At 50.8% G+C, this 15,568-nt stretch overlaps 6 protein-coding genes across 6 annotated transcripts; 2 read left to right on the top strand and 4 right to left on the bottom strand.

Moving 5' to 3' along the window:
- Positions 1 to 225: 225 nt before the first annotated feature.
- Positions 226 to 1,483, bottom strand: AYO21_03350 (hypothetical protein; the record flags this gene model as incomplete). Its single annotated transcript, XM_022653324.1, has 3 exons — positions 226 to 979; positions 1,032 to 1,327; positions 1,385 to 1,483. The coding sequence occupies 3 exons, from the start codon at positions 1,481 to 1,483 to the stop codon at positions 226 to 228; spliced, it is 1,149 nt and encodes a 382-aa protein (XP_022514426.1).
- A 498-nt stretch (positions 1,484 to 1,981) lies between these two features.
- Positions 1,982 to 3,927, top strand: AYO21_03349 (hypothetical protein; the record flags this gene model as incomplete). Its single annotated transcript, XM_022653323.1, has 6 exons — positions 1,982 to 2,228; positions 2,278 to 2,363; positions 2,421 to 2,606; positions 2,661 to 3,298; positions 3,350 to 3,526; positions 3,582 to 3,927. 6 exons carry the CDS (start codon positions 1,982 to 1,984, stop codon positions 3,925 to 3,927), a joined length of 1,680 nt encoding a protein of 559 aa, XP_022514425.1.
- A 783-nt stretch (positions 3,928 to 4,710) lies between these two features.
- On the bottom strand, positions 4,711 to 6,360 carry AYO21_03348 (hypothetical protein; the record flags this gene model as incomplete). Its single annotated transcript, XM_022653322.1, has 1 exon — positions 4,711 to 6,360. One exon carries the CDS (start codon positions 6,358 to 6,360, stop codon positions 4,711 to 4,713), a length of 1,650 nt encoding a protein of 549 aa, XP_022514424.1.
- A 411-nt stretch (positions 6,361 to 6,771) lies between these two features.
- Positions 6,772 to 8,488, top strand: AYO21_03347 (hypothetical protein; the record flags this gene model as incomplete). The annotated part of the gene is made up of 2 exons (XM_022653321.1): positions 6,772 to 6,864; positions 6,917 to 8,488. The coding sequence occupies 2 exons, from the start codon at positions 6,772 to 6,774 to the stop codon at positions 8,486 to 8,488; spliced, it is 1,665 nt and encodes a 554-aa protein (XP_022514423.1).
- A 298-nt stretch (positions 8,489 to 8,786) lies between these two features.
- AYO21_03346 (hypothetical protein) lies at positions 8,787 to 11,656 on the bottom strand (the record flags this gene model as incomplete). Its single annotated transcript, XM_022653320.1, has 6 exons — positions 8,787 to 9,425; positions 9,478 to 9,545; positions 9,602 to 10,551; positions 10,614 to 11,164; positions 11,230 to 11,253; positions 11,312 to 11,656. 6 exons carry the CDS (start codon positions 11,654 to 11,656, stop codon positions 8,787 to 8,789), a joined length of 2,577 nt encoding a protein of 858 aa, XP_022514422.1.
- A 1,619-nt stretch (positions 11,657 to 13,275) lies between these two features.
- AYO21_03345 (hypothetical protein) lies at positions 13,276 to 15,230 on the bottom strand (the record flags this gene model as incomplete). Its single annotated transcript, XM_022653319.1, has 8 exons — positions 13,276 to 13,522; positions 13,582 to 13,708; positions 13,776 to 14,069; positions 14,122 to 14,593; positions 14,658 to 14,710; positions 14,768 to 14,834; positions 14,891 to 15,051; positions 15,113 to 15,230. 8 exons carry the CDS (start codon positions 15,228 to 15,230, stop codon positions 13,276 to 13,278), a joined length of 1,539 nt encoding a protein of 512 aa, XP_022514421.1.
- Positions 15,231 to 15,568: the final 338 nt, after the last annotated feature.

Genomic DNA, 15,568 nt, shown 5'->3' with positions numbered 1-15,568 from the left:
CCCTGTAATGAGACAAATTATTTTCATTCTCTTTCAGGGACAAACAAAAAGGTACAAAGTTGGGGGACCTGATGCTTGGTACTCCTGCAATTGTGAATGAGAAAGAATACCAGGCGGGTGTTCTTCCTCAGCTAGCGTCCCCTAGATTGACCTCCCCGTGACCGAGCATCCCATGATAAGTGGCCGAGTTAGTTGGCTGTGTGTGTACTCATGACTCCTCGAGCGCTATAATTTCCCTGAAATCGGTGTGCCACGTTTTCGGGATGACGGTGTGCGCTTCCCATGCTGAGTTTTGAAGCGCAACACCAACTCCCATGCCCAGCGTGAATTGGGTACTACCTGGGGGCCAAACTCGGATGCCCTCGCACTGCTATTTTGTCTTAATGCGTATCTGGCCGCTATTCCTTGCATCACGACCGCAGTCCGGAAGGCTGAGAAGGCATCTCCCCATGCCAGGTCGTCTGAAGGATCCCATCCTGTCACCTGAGCATACCATGCCACGCATTGCTGTCTGGCTGGGAGTCCTGGTGTCGCTCCCGGTTTGAAGGCCGCCGAGTCCTTGTTCGCGCCAACGTGAGTCGATGCAGTGGCGGACACAAACGGAGCCGTCACATTCACCAAGTCCGCCAGTGGATGGCCAACTGTAGTCATTTCCCAGTCCAGGACACCAATGACGCGTGGCTCCGTTTTGTGGAATATCAGATTATGCATCATATAGTCACCGTGAATGAGGGTTTTGCGATCTTCTGGTTGATATCGCACATCCTGAAATGCCTCGGTCATTTCGTTCAAGTGAGGGACCTTGGCGACGGGGACACCAGTCTCTTTGTCCGTTGCCTGTGCTTGCTGTATCGAGAGTGATGTGAACGTTCGGATCTGGCGGACATAAAACTTGTCGGGCTTTTCAAGGCTTCCCAGGCCCAACCCTTTATAATCGACGCCATGGATCCTGGCAAGCGTTTCCATGGCTGACCGCCACCTGATGAAGTTAGTCGGGGTGTCCTGGATGCACCACTTCTGGAGATCCTTACATGCTTGTCCTCTCCGATGGACTGACTCCTGGCAGGGACTGCTGGGTAAAGATCCTGCCGTCCAAAAACTCCATGACGTAGAAAATCGTTCCGATGATGGCGGGATCAGTGCAGAGGCAATACACCTTGGGGACGGGAACGTCGGTTTTCTCTAGAGCTCGAAGGACTCGGTATTCACGCTCGATATTGTGTGCTGTTTGCGATAATAGTGCTCCCGGAGGCTTTTTTCTCAGAACGTATCGATTTCCATCGGCGCCGGTTAGTTGGTATGTTGGATTCGATTGTCCGTCCCCAAACTTTTCAGAGCATATCGTTAATGTGAGTGACGGCTAGAGGTGCAAAAAGCAACTCACTTGTTTGATACTCAAGGGAGTCTTGATATCTGGCACGCATGTCTCCAGATAGTTTTGCAGTGCATCGAGGTTGATGGGCAGCCGGACTGGTCCCGCCATCTGATCGGTTGCTGCGTGCGTAGGAATGCCTTCACTTCTCTGTGATGAAAGACTCAGCGATTTTGATTTCTACAGCAATCGACCTCAGAATTTTTAGATCAAAAGGCTATCCATGACAATTTCAAGGGACAACGTTTCGGATAGCCTCAAGCCGCATTTTGCGTGTATGGTTTAGTGCTCCTTCGGCAAATCAACTGAAGGACATGCCATTGATAGCCTCGGTAGCCAAAGATCCCAGCGGAGCCGGTTCCGGGCTTGTTCCATGGAGGAACCTGCAAGCTTAGCAGCCCATCCAACTTCCAGCATTCAATCAACTCCCTAGCATTCTGCACTGTTGGCTTGTAATAGAATCCTCCACTTTGGAAGACAGTCCTGTTTGAGTGTCGCGGCTCCCAAGAGCTTCGGTCAATTGAAAATTGCCCAAGTTTGGGTTATTATCCAATACAATTTCGGAATAGTGGAGAACTCCCAAACCAGACGAGGGACAAGTAATAGAGAATGGCTGAATCAGCCAAACCTATGGTCGAGGAAGATATCTGGGAGTTTCTCGACACAGAGGACATGTTTGAACTCGATCCAACTTCCGTGACCACTGAGCACAATGTTCTGTCATTCATCGATGGCACCAGCGACCTCAAGGTTGACCTTGATGGGCAGTTTTCCGTTGTCCAGCAGCATGGCGACTTGAGCCAGGACGCAACCGTGAACCACATACTAGATTTAGAGAACACACTTCTCAAATCAAGTGAGTTCACCATGGAAACTCGTCGTGGCCAGTCGCTGACCATGACAAGCCGGGTTGGGGGTCTTGCCACAGTCTTTGGAGTCGCTTGCAACTCCCGAAAAGGCCCATGACGGCCAACAGGAACTTACAAATGGGGTGAGTTGTGTGGTTTGGCATGGTTCCGCAAGTCAAAACCCCCACTGACAAAATCAGCCAGATTTTCCAGACCTCAGCCCAGACTTGCAAGATCGACTGGTGGAAATCTACTTCCAGAACTTCCACCCGCTATGTCCAGTTATAGATGAGATCGAATTTTCGAGTTGGTATGGCTCCGACCGACTTGACGACAATCGAGGGAGAGAACTCCTTGGTGCCATAAATTTTGTGGCTTTTGCTCATGTAAGTGACGAGGAGCTCGGACGGAGTTCCTTCACATCGATACCTGAAGCGCAGAGAGCCTGCTTCCGCACCACCAAATACATGTTTGACAAAAGTTCTCAAAGTCGGCCTGGAGATGTAAGTCTGGTTCAGATTGCACTGCTCCTGAGTCATTGGAGTCCCTTTGATGAATCCAAAGAAGTAAGCACCTACTGGGTTGACCAGGCTTTCCATCATGCCACAATTGCAAATCTCTCCGAGAGCCCCGAGGAATACAGCCGTGTCATCTGGTGGTGCTGTGTCGCACGGACTCGGGCTCTCGCTCTCGGTCTTCGTCGCCCAGACAAGGTCACATCTTTTGAGCCGGGGCGCATGATACAATCCGAAGACTTTGGGTCTATAGCTTTCCTGGCCCGAGCGGCGCGCATGGATGGGAAGATTTTCGAGATTGAAGCTTTCATCGCTCTCTGCAAATTGTCAGACCTGATGTATCGCATTCTGCTTCTTCGAAAGAATTCCGGAAAACTTTCAGACTGGCGGGCAGAAAACCCCTGGCTATCCATTTGTAAAGATGAATTGAATTACGTCGTCAGCGTTGACAAGGACCTCCGGGATTGGGAGAGCTCGCATCGAGGTTTACTTGCCAAAAACAACATTATGGCTCAGACGAGGTCCCAGCTTTTGACGCTCCAGATATTGCGAATTGTTCATTTGTGAGTGACAAAGGCCGGCAGAACCAGAAGCACAAATGCTGACTTTTTCAGATCAACGTTGATGTCACTCTATGAGCCGTATATGCGATGTCCTATCCAGCAGCGGTCTCCAGCCTTCCTCTTGCACAAAGCATCAGTAGAAAGAGTGAAAGAAACTTCCTTCGCCATCGGTGATGCGGTCCAGCGCTTGTGGGCGGTTGCCAGGGTCGAGGATCTGCCTGCCTGGTTGTAAGTCTGTTTTTTTCCAGTCTATCGAAAATGCCTACTGACAGACACACTGTAGTCCTTGTTGGATCACTCTGCCGGTCGCCGTCCTTCTTGTCTGCCTCGGTTGCAGACATAGGGAGCTTCAACTTGGAGCAATGCCAGTCTTAGCCCCAATGATGGAGGTGCTGAGAAAAATGCAGTCACGCTTTGAAGGTGGCGACTACGTCGCAAAAATCATCGAGAGCATCGCAAGAACGGTAGACGTCAGGGTGCATTCCTGGATGGAGGAGCACGTAATATCATGGTTACCCAAATGGCTCGAGCGCTCCCCGGAGACGCTCGAATATCAGCTGCTAGCCCGTGCAGCGCAGATGGTACGTTCGAGTTTTGCAGATGAAACCATCGCGGTCGAAATTGTATGAGTAGGGCTTGGGATGGAATTTTATTACCATACGATTTCAAATAATTCATTAATATTTGTCCCAGTTGCACGTCTTTTACTAGATAGGGAACTCTCACGACCAAGGTTGGCCTCTATCTGTTTCGGGTAAGACATTTAGAATGTAACAGCAGGATAAACCTTTTGAGATTTCGCTTGACAGTCTCCTCGAGAGATAGCATCTATAAATGGGATAGATATCAAAGCATTAAGAATAGCATGACTGCAGAAGGCAGAATTGAGGCATGACTGCCACTACTCCAACAATTTTGCTAGGTCTGAGGAGTTGCTATAGAGGTGACGGACGGCACGAAGACTTGCTCCTCTGGAGGAGTTGTCGAAGATAAGAATGAACGCTTTCATTCAAACCCGCATATTCAGGACCATTTGGCTCTGACGAAGGAGTGGCGCGCCCCCATCGTGTCATGATTGCATACACGATGCCGAGGTTCATTGCGAGTTTCTTTCAACTTTGATCATGTTTAGTCAAAGACAAAAAGCCTGACCTGATCTCATGACGTTTAGAGGACAAAAACTCGAAGTTTACGGTTCGAGCCAGAGGATTGAATATAGACAACGCATTGCATTTTCCATGTCTCCGTGGGTCTATTCAGCTGTCTAGCTTCTACCATTCTCCCTTTCGTCTAGTTCCCGGACTCTCGCTTTGGTGTGAATCCTAGCGCCGACCGTCTGCTGAGTTGTAGCATTTTCTCGCAGCCAATCTGTGCAGCAATCCTCTTTCTCATAGAACAGGAAAGGTCAACGCTCAAGCTTTGGTGACCGTAAAGCCCTTCCAGCCATCGAGGCTATCCCGAATTACGTTGTTGTATGTCTTGAGACCTCCCATGTACAAGAGCTGTTCTCGTTTCTTTCCGGGAATGTTGGAACCCATGTACCAACTGTCGGAATAGATATGGAGTGTCTTTTCATTCATTTTCTGAATCTCGTCCCGCCATTTTTCTGCTGCGTCAAAATTGGGCGTGATCGACTTGATGTTTTCTTCTCGCATCTTCTTGACGGCATCCACAATCCATTCGATCTGGATCTCAATGACAGGCGGTCCATTGACAAAAGCTGTGGGAGCTTGAGGACTGTATACCATAAAGAGGTTCGGCATCTTGGGAATAGTGAGTCCCAAATACGTGTAGACCCCGTCGTGCCACTTTTGCTTCACAGTTTTGCCGTCTGTATCGTAGAGATCGATCTCTGTTAGACTTCCTGTAACCGCGTTGAATCCGGTAGCCATGACAATAATGTCAAATTCATGGACTTTTTCGGTAGTTCTGATACCATTTTCCACGAATTCAACAATTGGCGTCTTGTTCAGATTGACAACTGTGACATTGGGTTGATCCAGTGCTTCATAGTAGTCCTGCTCCAGTGAGGGTCGCTTGGTACAGAAGTACTGGGTTTGCTCCAGCGGAGCGACCACATCCCTCTTGAAAGGATCCTTGATACGGGCACGGACCTTTCGAGCCCAGAAGTCATAGAAGAGAGCGTTCGCTTTCTTGTCAGTGAGGAAGTCTCGATAATTACCAACGCTGAAGTTGAAGCCTCCGCGGCCCCAGAGCTCTTCGAAAACGCGCTCCCTTTCCTCAGGCGAGACGTCCCATATGGAATTCTTGATGGTATTGAACGGAAATCCAGAATCCGTGTTTCGAGCCGTCTGGTACCAGCTTTCGTAGAATGACTTCGCAATGTCTTGTTCGTCAAAGGTCAATTGACGTTGCCGCATAGGCAAGGCAATATTTGGTGTCCGAATAAAAGTTGTGAGCTTGCAAGGCTGGCGAGCAAGCGTTTGGACAATTTGCACTCCAGTAGCGCCATTCCCAATCACGCCGACTGCCTTGCCATTTAGGTCGATCTCTTCTTTGGGCCATGCCGATGAATGGAAGACACGGCCCTTGTACACCGAGAAGTTTTTAAAGTCCGGCATGTGCGTTTTGTAAGAGCTGCCAGCAGCGAGGACGAGATAAGTGGCCTTCACTACCCCACCGTTGTGCGTCTTGACCGTCCATTGCTGAGCATCGACATCGAAGCGGGCTTCCACGACACTGGTGTTGAAGAATGTGTCCTTGCTCAATTCGAGGACTTTATCGGCGTGCGCAAAATATCGACGTAGCTCCTCATGGCCTGGAAACCGTTCCGACCATGTCCAAGTGTTCCATAGTTCAGGAATTGACAGGGCATAGTATGGAACCTCCGAGTCGACACGGGCGCCAGGATATCGATTGTGATACCAAGTACCGCCGAAGTAGGAACCAGCGTCGACGATCTTGACCGACAGACCTAGTTTGCGGAATTGATAAAGCCCATAGATGCCTCCAAAACCAGCCCCAACAATGAGCACATCGGTCGTGAGGTTGGGTACATTGCTTGTAGGGGGCTCAGACGTCACGCCGTTCGTGGTTGCCATCTCGTAGTCCCTCCGGCATCAGTCCGTCCGGCGTTGTTATGGAAACATTAGCGAACCGGCAGAGGTTTAATATCAGTGTTGGCAACATGGTTCAATGATCAGAGATGCCCTGTCTCATGATGGTCGCCCCACTCGACCTCGGCAACTCGGGTTCTGGACCAGCCATGGGAGCAGAGATATCTTCAATTATGTTCTTGTTCAACCTCACAAATACATCCCATGTGTAGCCGAGGATCGCTGGGGATGCAGGTGACCAGAATACCCGAACTGCCAAGTGTCACTTGATAACAACACGGCATTTTGGACGTCAAGTGACCGGATCTATAGGATGTGTAGGCAAAGCCAATTTGTCCCCCAGTCCGCCGGAGTCGACGCCTCTGCTCGAACCTCTGCCCCAAAGCTGCCAGAAGGATGGTTTTTGCTCCAAGAGAGCGATACGCACTCTCCACCAAGGATGTTCTTTCTTGGATTTTTGACGATGTAAAATATGACCCGGACAAGCCAGTAGGTGCTCCCTCAGCTTAGACTTTTCTGAGACTGAACAAGTCGAACAAAGGTTTACATTGATGCGGCAAACGCGGAAAGATCCATCTCCAGTCGAGAGGCCCGCGCAATCGTACGGCAATTGGCAGCAGGCTTTGATGCCGCCGGTGTCAAAGCAGGCGACTGTGTGTGCGTCCATGCGTTCAACGACATCTACTATCCTCTCATAGTCCTGGGTATCATCGCAGTAGGGGGCGTCTTCACTGGAACAAACCCAGCTTACACAGAACACGAACTGAAACACGCCCTGAGAACGGCAGCGGCCAAATGGCTCATTTCCGAGCCCGAAATATTAGATCCTCTGCACAAGGCAGCACGGAGCCTCGACATCGCCGACTCCCGCATATGGATTTTCAATCCTCTACCAAACCAGCAGGTTCCTCGGGGTTGGAAATCGTGGAAGGCTTTACTTGAGCAGGGAGAGAAAGACTGGATCCGATTCAATGATTTGGACACGGCCAGGGGCACCATAGCCATGCGACTGTTCAGCTCGGGAACCACTGGCCTGCCCAAGGCGGTCGATGTGTCGCACTACAATGTCACGGCGCAGCATGACTTGATCTGGGGACGTCATGTCGCAAACACGAGCTTTGAAGACATCCATCTCTTTCCCCTACCCATGTTCCACGCCGCCATCGCATTTCGAGCGCACACTAGCACTTTGAAAGAGGGTGAGAAGACGTACATCATGCGGCGCTTCGACCTTGAGCAGTTTCTCGCCAACGTGGAGAGGTATCAAGTGACATGCCTCGGGGTAGTCCCTACCATGGCTCTGAACATTATCAAATCGCCGCACAGCAGGAAATACTCCATGAAGAGCGTGCGTTGGTGTATGTGCGGGGCGGCGCCGTTGCGTCCCGAGCCACAGGCCCAGCTGCAAAAGCTCCTACGCGAGGACTGCCCGGTCACCCAGGTGTGGGGGATGACGGAATCGTCGTGCTCAGCAACCCGTTTCGAATATCCAGAAAAGGATACCACCGGGAGCATTGGTCGTTTGATACCCAATCTCGAGATGAAGCTTGTCGACGACGATGGCAACGACCTGGGCGAAGTCTACAACGTCCGGGGCGAGATGTGCCTCCGAGGACCGACCATAGTACCTGGTTATTATAACAATCCCTCGGCGAATGCACAAAGTTTCGACGCCGACGGCTTCTACCACACGGGCGATATCGGCTATTGCGATGCAACGACAAAGCTGTGGTACATCGTTGACCGGAAGAAGGAATTGATCAAGGTACGAGGCTTTCAGGTGGCGCCACCGGAGATTGAAGGAATTTTGCTGGATCATCCCGACATTGTCGACTGCGCCGTAATCGGTGTCCAGCACCTCGTCGACAGTGGAGAGCCCTTGGAAGCCCCTAGAGCCTATGTGGTGCGGAGGGAGGGCTGCACGGAGAGAGATTTGGACGAAGAGGCAGTCAAGAACTACATTAAACCGAAATTGGCCCGGTATAAGTGGCTAGATGGAGGAGTTCGATTCGTGAAACTGATTCCGAGATCAGCGAACGGCAAGATATTGAAGAATGTCTTACGGGACGAAGCGAGGAAGGAGTCTGCGGGCAGGAGACCCAGTAAGCTCTAGGTGTGTACATATAAAGTCGCGGGTGTTTGATGAGCCCCTTTCGACAGGATTTCAATGCCATAGGCCCCCCATCTTGTGATTATTGCGGAGCACATTGTTCACTCTCCTGACATGATGGACCTACCGCTGAGGGTGGGCGGCGAACAACGGACTTTCGAGCGCTAACACACGAGGGGCTTTCGCATGGCCACTGGCACTCTCTGATCGTGATGAATGATTTTGGATTTGACGCGACAATATACCTTGGACACATATAGCTAACCATATTTCGAAATCTGCCTCTGAAACACATCACACCTCACATACGAGCTGTTCCACCCAGAAGCTCCACCGCTGCTGCAGATAGTACGACTTGTCCAGTTTCGACTATCGAAGTTGTGAAGACGACAGTACGACCTTGTTTCCACATGGACGTCTTCAAGGTCTGCCCGGGTAGCGTCACGCTGGAGAAGCGTGCCTTGATGTTCCGGAAAGGGCCGTAAGTTGTGTAGATGTGCTTTGCTGAGATACCGAAAGAGCACAAGCCGTGCAGAATGGGTTTGTCAAACCCTCCCCCTTTCGCTGTGTCCGGGTCGATGTGCAGTGGATTGAGATCCCCCGAAAGTCTGTAGAGTGCTGCCGCTCTCTCCGACACCTTTTCCGTCTTGACGGCATCAGGAGCTCGTGACGGAACCTTGTTGGGTGCTGTCGCCGGCCCACGATCTCGGCTTGTCCTCGAGCCACCAAAACCACCACTACCATTCACAAAAATGGTCTGTTCGTTGTAGAAGACATCCTCTTGGGTCGAAGAGTCTACTGTACGGAAGGTGGTCACGACGACGGCCGCTTTGCCCTTGTCGACTATCTCGCTGACGGCAGGGTACGTGATCAAGTTTCCACTCACCGGGATGGGAAATTTGCGTATCTCGAGGTATTGTTCGCCGTGCAGGACACGTTTCTTTTCCTCGAGGTCAGCGACGCCCACAGCAGAAGTGCTCAAGTTGACTCACCATCGAAAAGTTCGGAAGCATATCTGCCATCATGGTCGCGACTGAAGGGTCATAGTATGGAATGACACCTGCATCATAGACATTATTAGCAACTGTGGGTTCCCAAGACATCGAGTTTTCATACCAAAGGTCGGCAAGGCTTCAAATGATCTAGATCCTTCAAAGACCCACTGGCTGTCTGTCGCCTGGGCTCCAATGCCGAGATTGTAGAGGATGACATCTTTCGTGGTGTACTGGTACTTGATTGTCTCGTCTTTTCGAGCGCTCAAAGGTGCTGGCAACAAAGTACCGTTACTCAAGGTCTGACTTGCTGTTATGTCTGCCGAGTTAAGCCTGCTCCATTGAGCCGATGCCTTCAGTGACTCGGCACTGATGGCCTGTCGACTAGGGATGGTCTCGAGAGCGGCTCTTCGTAGCCTATCTACGGCAATGAAGCCAGAACCAATTTCGTACAGGCCATTGGTGCTTGACCCAGGAAGCCGATCCGAGAGAAGCGCGAGCGTGAATGGCGCCACATAATCGGGCTTCAGTGCCTGGACCATCTCTTCTGGCATGACCGTTCGTGTTAGTTGCGTCCCAGCGCTCGGGCCGATGGTGTTGACGCGAATGTTATGCTCGAGTCCTTCCCTGGCCAACACGCAGGACAAGCCAATGGTTCCACATTTCGCGGTGGCGTAGTTGCTTTGGCCAAAGTTGCCGTAGATGCCGCTCACGCTGGTGGTGTTGACGATCCGCCCGTATTTTTGCCGGACAAAATGTGGCCATGCGGCGCGAGCAGTCTTGTAAGTGCCGCGAAGGTGAACGGCCTGGATGATTCGCCACATGTCATCAGTCATGGCTTGGAAGGACTTGTCTCGAAGGATTCCCGCGTTGTTGATGAGGATATGGATGCCTCCATAAGCGTCCAGTGCTGTCTGGATAATCTTGTCACCTTCCTCCACAGAGTGTCTGTCAGCAATGGCCTGCCCTCCTGCAGCCTTGATCATGTCCACGGTCTTTTGAGGGTCAGCAAGGTCGTTGACCACCACCTTCGCTCCCATCCTGGCTAATAGCAAGGCGTACTGTTGGCCTAGACTGTAAGACAGCGCGTTAGAGGCCTCGAAGGTCTATCGGGAGGATCATGGATTTTCACTGACCCGTTTCCTGCTCCAGTCACGACCGCCACTTTGGCCTTGAAGTCCATATTCTCGCCCTGTGAATTGGCAGGCAAATGCTTTGACTTTTCAAGCAATTCCATCGCATCCCATGGACCATCTGGATGGGTGTCCGAATTTGCAAAGTCCCCTACGTTTGGCCAGGTTTGAAGGACAGCACTAACAGACAGGTTGCTGTCCGTTTTCAGACCGTGTGGTTTTGAACGTTCCCAACTCAACCGAGAAATTGAATTTCTGTCGGCCTCAAAAAGTGCATTGCTCGTCCGCGAGCTCGGGTGTGACAGCAGGCCTGCGAGCGCCACCGTCCCCATCAAGACTTCCGGGGCAAACGTTGATGGTGCCATGATCAAATTACACAGGATGTTGTTTTTGAGGCCTTCTTTCGCCAGGGTTTCGGTGAAGCCAATCATGCCAAACTCAACCACGGGAGAGACGGCATGGGTTGGATGGCCAGACAGTGCCGTGGTTGGTACTAGCTGGATGATCCGTCCCAATTTTTGCTTCTTGAAGTATGGCCATGCTGCTCTTGAGGACTGTATGCGATCAATATAACTTGGAAAAAAGATTTGTAGCATCGTCTCGTGGGCCGCAGACTGACCTTGTATGTCCCGTAGATGTGTTCCTGGTATTACCCGTCAGCGGAAGCTTGAAGAGTGTCTGACAACCAAAGTTTTGCTTACCTCTGTGAAGATATCCCATTCCTTGTCCGAGATTTCTCCAAACTTCTTGCTCGCACATGGATCAATACTCATATTATTGATGAGGACATGGATAGCTCCGAATGCACGGATCGCTTCCTCCACAACCTTATGCCCGTCCCTCGCAGGGGACACACATGCCGTCGCCGACCCGGATCCACGACGGATCTCATCCACGATTGCATCGGCGGTATGTTTTTTGTCATCTTGTATCACAACAGACGCCCCTCGAGAAGCGAGATCGAGAGCCAATTGTTTCCCTACTTGGCTACCACCATTTGTGATGGCGACAACTATGTTGTCGAAGCGGATAGTCTTGGAATGCATCGCAGTTACAGATAGATTGTGAATACCGTTTCCGCCGAATAATCAGATGTCGTTCTTCTTGAAATTATTGTATTGACAGGGTACAGCGCGGCTACAGCTCACGTGTCCGCTATATATTGTGCAACATAACCTCGGAAAGCTTTGGCTGGGACTGGGCCAGGGCATGAGAACTTTGACTATCATTTGGATACTCGCAATTCTCACACTAACGAGAATACGAGGAAGCCGGCAAAAACACAATTTTAACCCCCCCCTTTAGCGAGGCAGTTCTTGTGTAGTTTCTTCATGGAGGTTCAGCTGTCGAATCCCGCGCAGCAATGCATCGTCAGGTCCAGGATCGGAGGAATAGATTACATGACATCTACCGAACGTCCAGATGCTAACTCTACCGAGTACAAGCCACGGCCAAGTCAACGTTGCCTACATCCACCAGATACATAGCATTGAGGCGCAAAAACATAGGACGCAAAGCCGCTATCTTAGGCCGAGGCTTCGCTATACCGGATAGAGATTGTCCTGCTCTTGCTGATGCGTCGGTGGGCCTTTTGGCCACGCCCTCTGCTTCGGGACCTGACTTTAGCGACCACACTAGCGATTTTATGTCCCACACCCCGGGGTAGTTTTACCACTACTCGGTACACTACATAGAATCGCTGATATTTTGAACCATTAAAATAAGGTTAACCGGAAGCCGGCTCGCCGAATGCCTCCCCGGATTTGTAAACAGAAAAGCCGAGTTCACCCAAGGTCCCCCCGGGGAAAAAGCAGCCACTCTCAAACACGAAATTTCGGGGCACAGCTAAAACCTCTGCTAAGGCGCGGGTGGATCTCGACTCTTAAGACAGACAAGCCTTGGGGGTTCTTCTTTCGAAGGTCGGATGATTTTACCCATGTCCATTTGACATGGTATATTATCGTTGGTCATTCATTGTGAATAAAGCAGGGTGAATACATACCATTCAAAGCTCGCACAACAAAACCACTCTTGTCGCTTCTGAAAACACTCAACTCCTCCGGGGCCGATAATTGTCTGTGGCTTATTACATAGTGATGCGCGCTAAACATGCTTAGTGCGATCCACGCCCGTCAAAGCACCATGGTCCGCTAATTATCATCATGGAGCTTGCTGGTGTGGAATTCGGAAAGACCCCGTTACCTCGGGTACCCGGGATAACTTTTCATAACCATCAATACCACCCGAAACACCTTTCAGAGACCATCAGTCGGACCCAAGAAGATAGAATTTAGCGTGCGGCTCACCTCGCACTTGAATTCAGTATTGCAAAAAAGAAATGGGCAAAAGATGAATGCCGAGGCCTATCTTCTGGACTCGGAATTATACACGATCCCTTCCAATTCCGCCCGGGAGCAGGCTGGGGTATCCGAAGTGCACCGTGACACACACACACCATAGAACGATGGACAGGGAGAGACAACGCACGAGTGGTGCACGTAATAATGGTACAGAAACTCTCTTATCATTGATTGGATTTGCCCAGACTGAGGTTATTGTGTCCGACTCACGTTTAGGGCTCGATATCGAATCGGTTACCCCCTAGAATTCAAGAAGACACGCAAGGGAACTTGGTCTGACTGCTTCAGCTTCCCATCAACGTAATTCAAGCAGTACTCTCAACATAAACGGTTTGTGCCGCCTTGGGTTCGCGGAGGTGTTCCTCGACCTCCCCAGTGTTTTCGTTAACTTCGATCTCACTCTGGTAGATGGCAACCTCGTCTTCGTCACCGAAAAGGGCTGCTAGTTCCTCGAGCGGAACACCTTTCGTGTCGGGGAAGTAATTCCAGAGAATCAAGCCGCCTATCGTTCCAGGAATGATCAGACAAAGATAATACTTCCATCCGATATTCCTTCCAAGTAAATCGTCGTTAGCACGAGCTTCATCATTCCAGACCGTGTCAAAACTCACTTGAATCCCGTTGGCGCTGATTGAAGCCAAATAATGTTGGTAAGGCAGAAGGTAGCAATGCCGAGACTGGTCCCCTTTGCACGTAAATGGTTCGGAAACAGTTCAGCCACGTAGATGAAAAGCAAGCCTATGTCAACATTTTGTTAGAGGCCGCTTTGTTCATGTGCCAAAGGTTGGAGGAATCAACAACTCACCGTCAAGGAAAACGATGACCGGAAAGAGGTAGATGAAAAGGATCGCCACAGCAGCACGGAGAGCTGCCTTATTCTCCAGCGTCTCCCCATAGGTTGCTATGATGGCAGTATAGATGCTAAGGCATACCTCGGAGAATAATACGCCGAATGCCATGTATTGGGGTCGAGGAAACCTGTCGATAAGGATCATGGCAATGACGACGAAGCCTACACTTTGTGTGATCCATGCGCTAGAGTAGAGCAGCTGTTTGACGGGGCCATAGCCCAAACCAGCGTAGAGTGAAGGGCTGTAATCTAACGAGGTGTGAATCCTGGTGGCCAAATGACAGGACCGGGGAACACTCACTGTTGATGACCAACTCTCCAATACACTGTGTGATGACGATATAACCCATAGCATAGAAGCAGCGTCTCCGGTAGGAAGGCCGCTTGAACATAGCGGCCCAGGAGGTTTGGAGCGTCCGGTCAATGGCTGCTTGTTTTTGGATCTGATAGAGTTCTGCGTGCGCAAAGGAGACGTCTGCCGGGTCCTTGCCGCGATGAAGCCTCTCAAGAACGGTTCGAGCTTCCTCGTGGCGGTCTTTCGCGACCAAATATCGTGGGCTCTCTGGAACCCAGCGGAGACCAGCCAGGAATATGAGTGGGAAGGCACAACCGATTGCGAGGGGTGGCCTCCATTCACTTCCATTGTCGGACTTCCAGAAATAAAACCCGAAGCCACACCAGGAGGCGCCTACATAGCCGACAACGAAACCAACAGTAAGCATCTCCATAACCGTCCCTCGCACGGCTGGAGGGACAACTTCACTCATCCAGATCTAGCCACCGTATTAGCCACGGAAGAAATAATAGACTTGTAGCCACGAAAATGCAAAAGCGTACCGTGACAACTGTGAGCGTGAAGAAAGCTGCAAAGCCGGCAAAAAACCGAAAAGCTGTGTAAAGCTCAGTATATATGTTCCAAAAGCTGCGGCGGAGGTAAGGTTCCATACTGATGAACATGGCAACATGAACGCTACCAGCCAACAAGGCATTTGAGACGATCGTGATAACAGCGGCCTGAACACCAACGTTAGATTTTGGTAAAGCCATTCACTTGGAACTGGTTGACGGACCGCCCCCAGGCAGAATTTTCGGCCCCATCGATCTGCGACAGGTCCCGCAGCAAGAGCGCCGAAGAATCCACCGGCCTGGAAAAGGCCATTCATGGTCGAAATTAGATCGGTGGCATTGGAAGCAGTGTCGAGATGAAAGTACTTCAGAAATGAAGGCTGGCCTGGAAAGGGGGAGGCCCAAAATTAATCTCGCTGCCCGTAGCTCTCCAGATTATTACATACCCAGAGTTGTTCCTATGATGGCATTGGTCCAAGCATAGCCAGCGGCAGCTATTGTAACAAAGCTGACGATGAGAATGTTGTACCAAGTGATGGCAGCTCGATCCTTGTTGGACACCATTTTCTCCGCCGCGAAACTGGACAGTTGCAATTACAAGCGAAGCTATCAGAACCGTAGCGTATGCTTTCCTGCAAAATTCCTGGTCATGGGCATGTGGTTGCTATTTAACTCAGTTCGGGGCCGTTGGTGAAGTCCAAACTACTATGATTACCCTGAATACGGTTCCATTAACTTATCCGAGGTCACTAAAGGTTGCCTGCAGAATTGTCCTCCTCGGGTTTGACGCTCAGTATCCGGCCTGGGGCCCCATGGGCATTGGGCAACCGACCCCGTCATGGCCCCAGAAAACAGATTTCGCGTGGACAGTAGTCGCCATCAGAACTTCGGGCCCGGTTCAG

Source organism: Fonsecaea monophora (genome assembly GCF_001642475.1).
Source record: "Fonsecaea monophora strain CBS 269.37 chromosome Unknown Scaff16, whole genome shotgun sequence".
In the NCBI taxonomy this organism is placed as follows: Eukaryota; Fungi; Ascomycota; class Eurotiomycetes; order Chaetothyriales; family Herpotrichiellaceae; genus Fonsecaea; species Fonsecaea monophora.
Note: the sequence above shows the minus strand (reverse complement) of the source record. Positions and strands in the feature narration are given on the sequence as shown.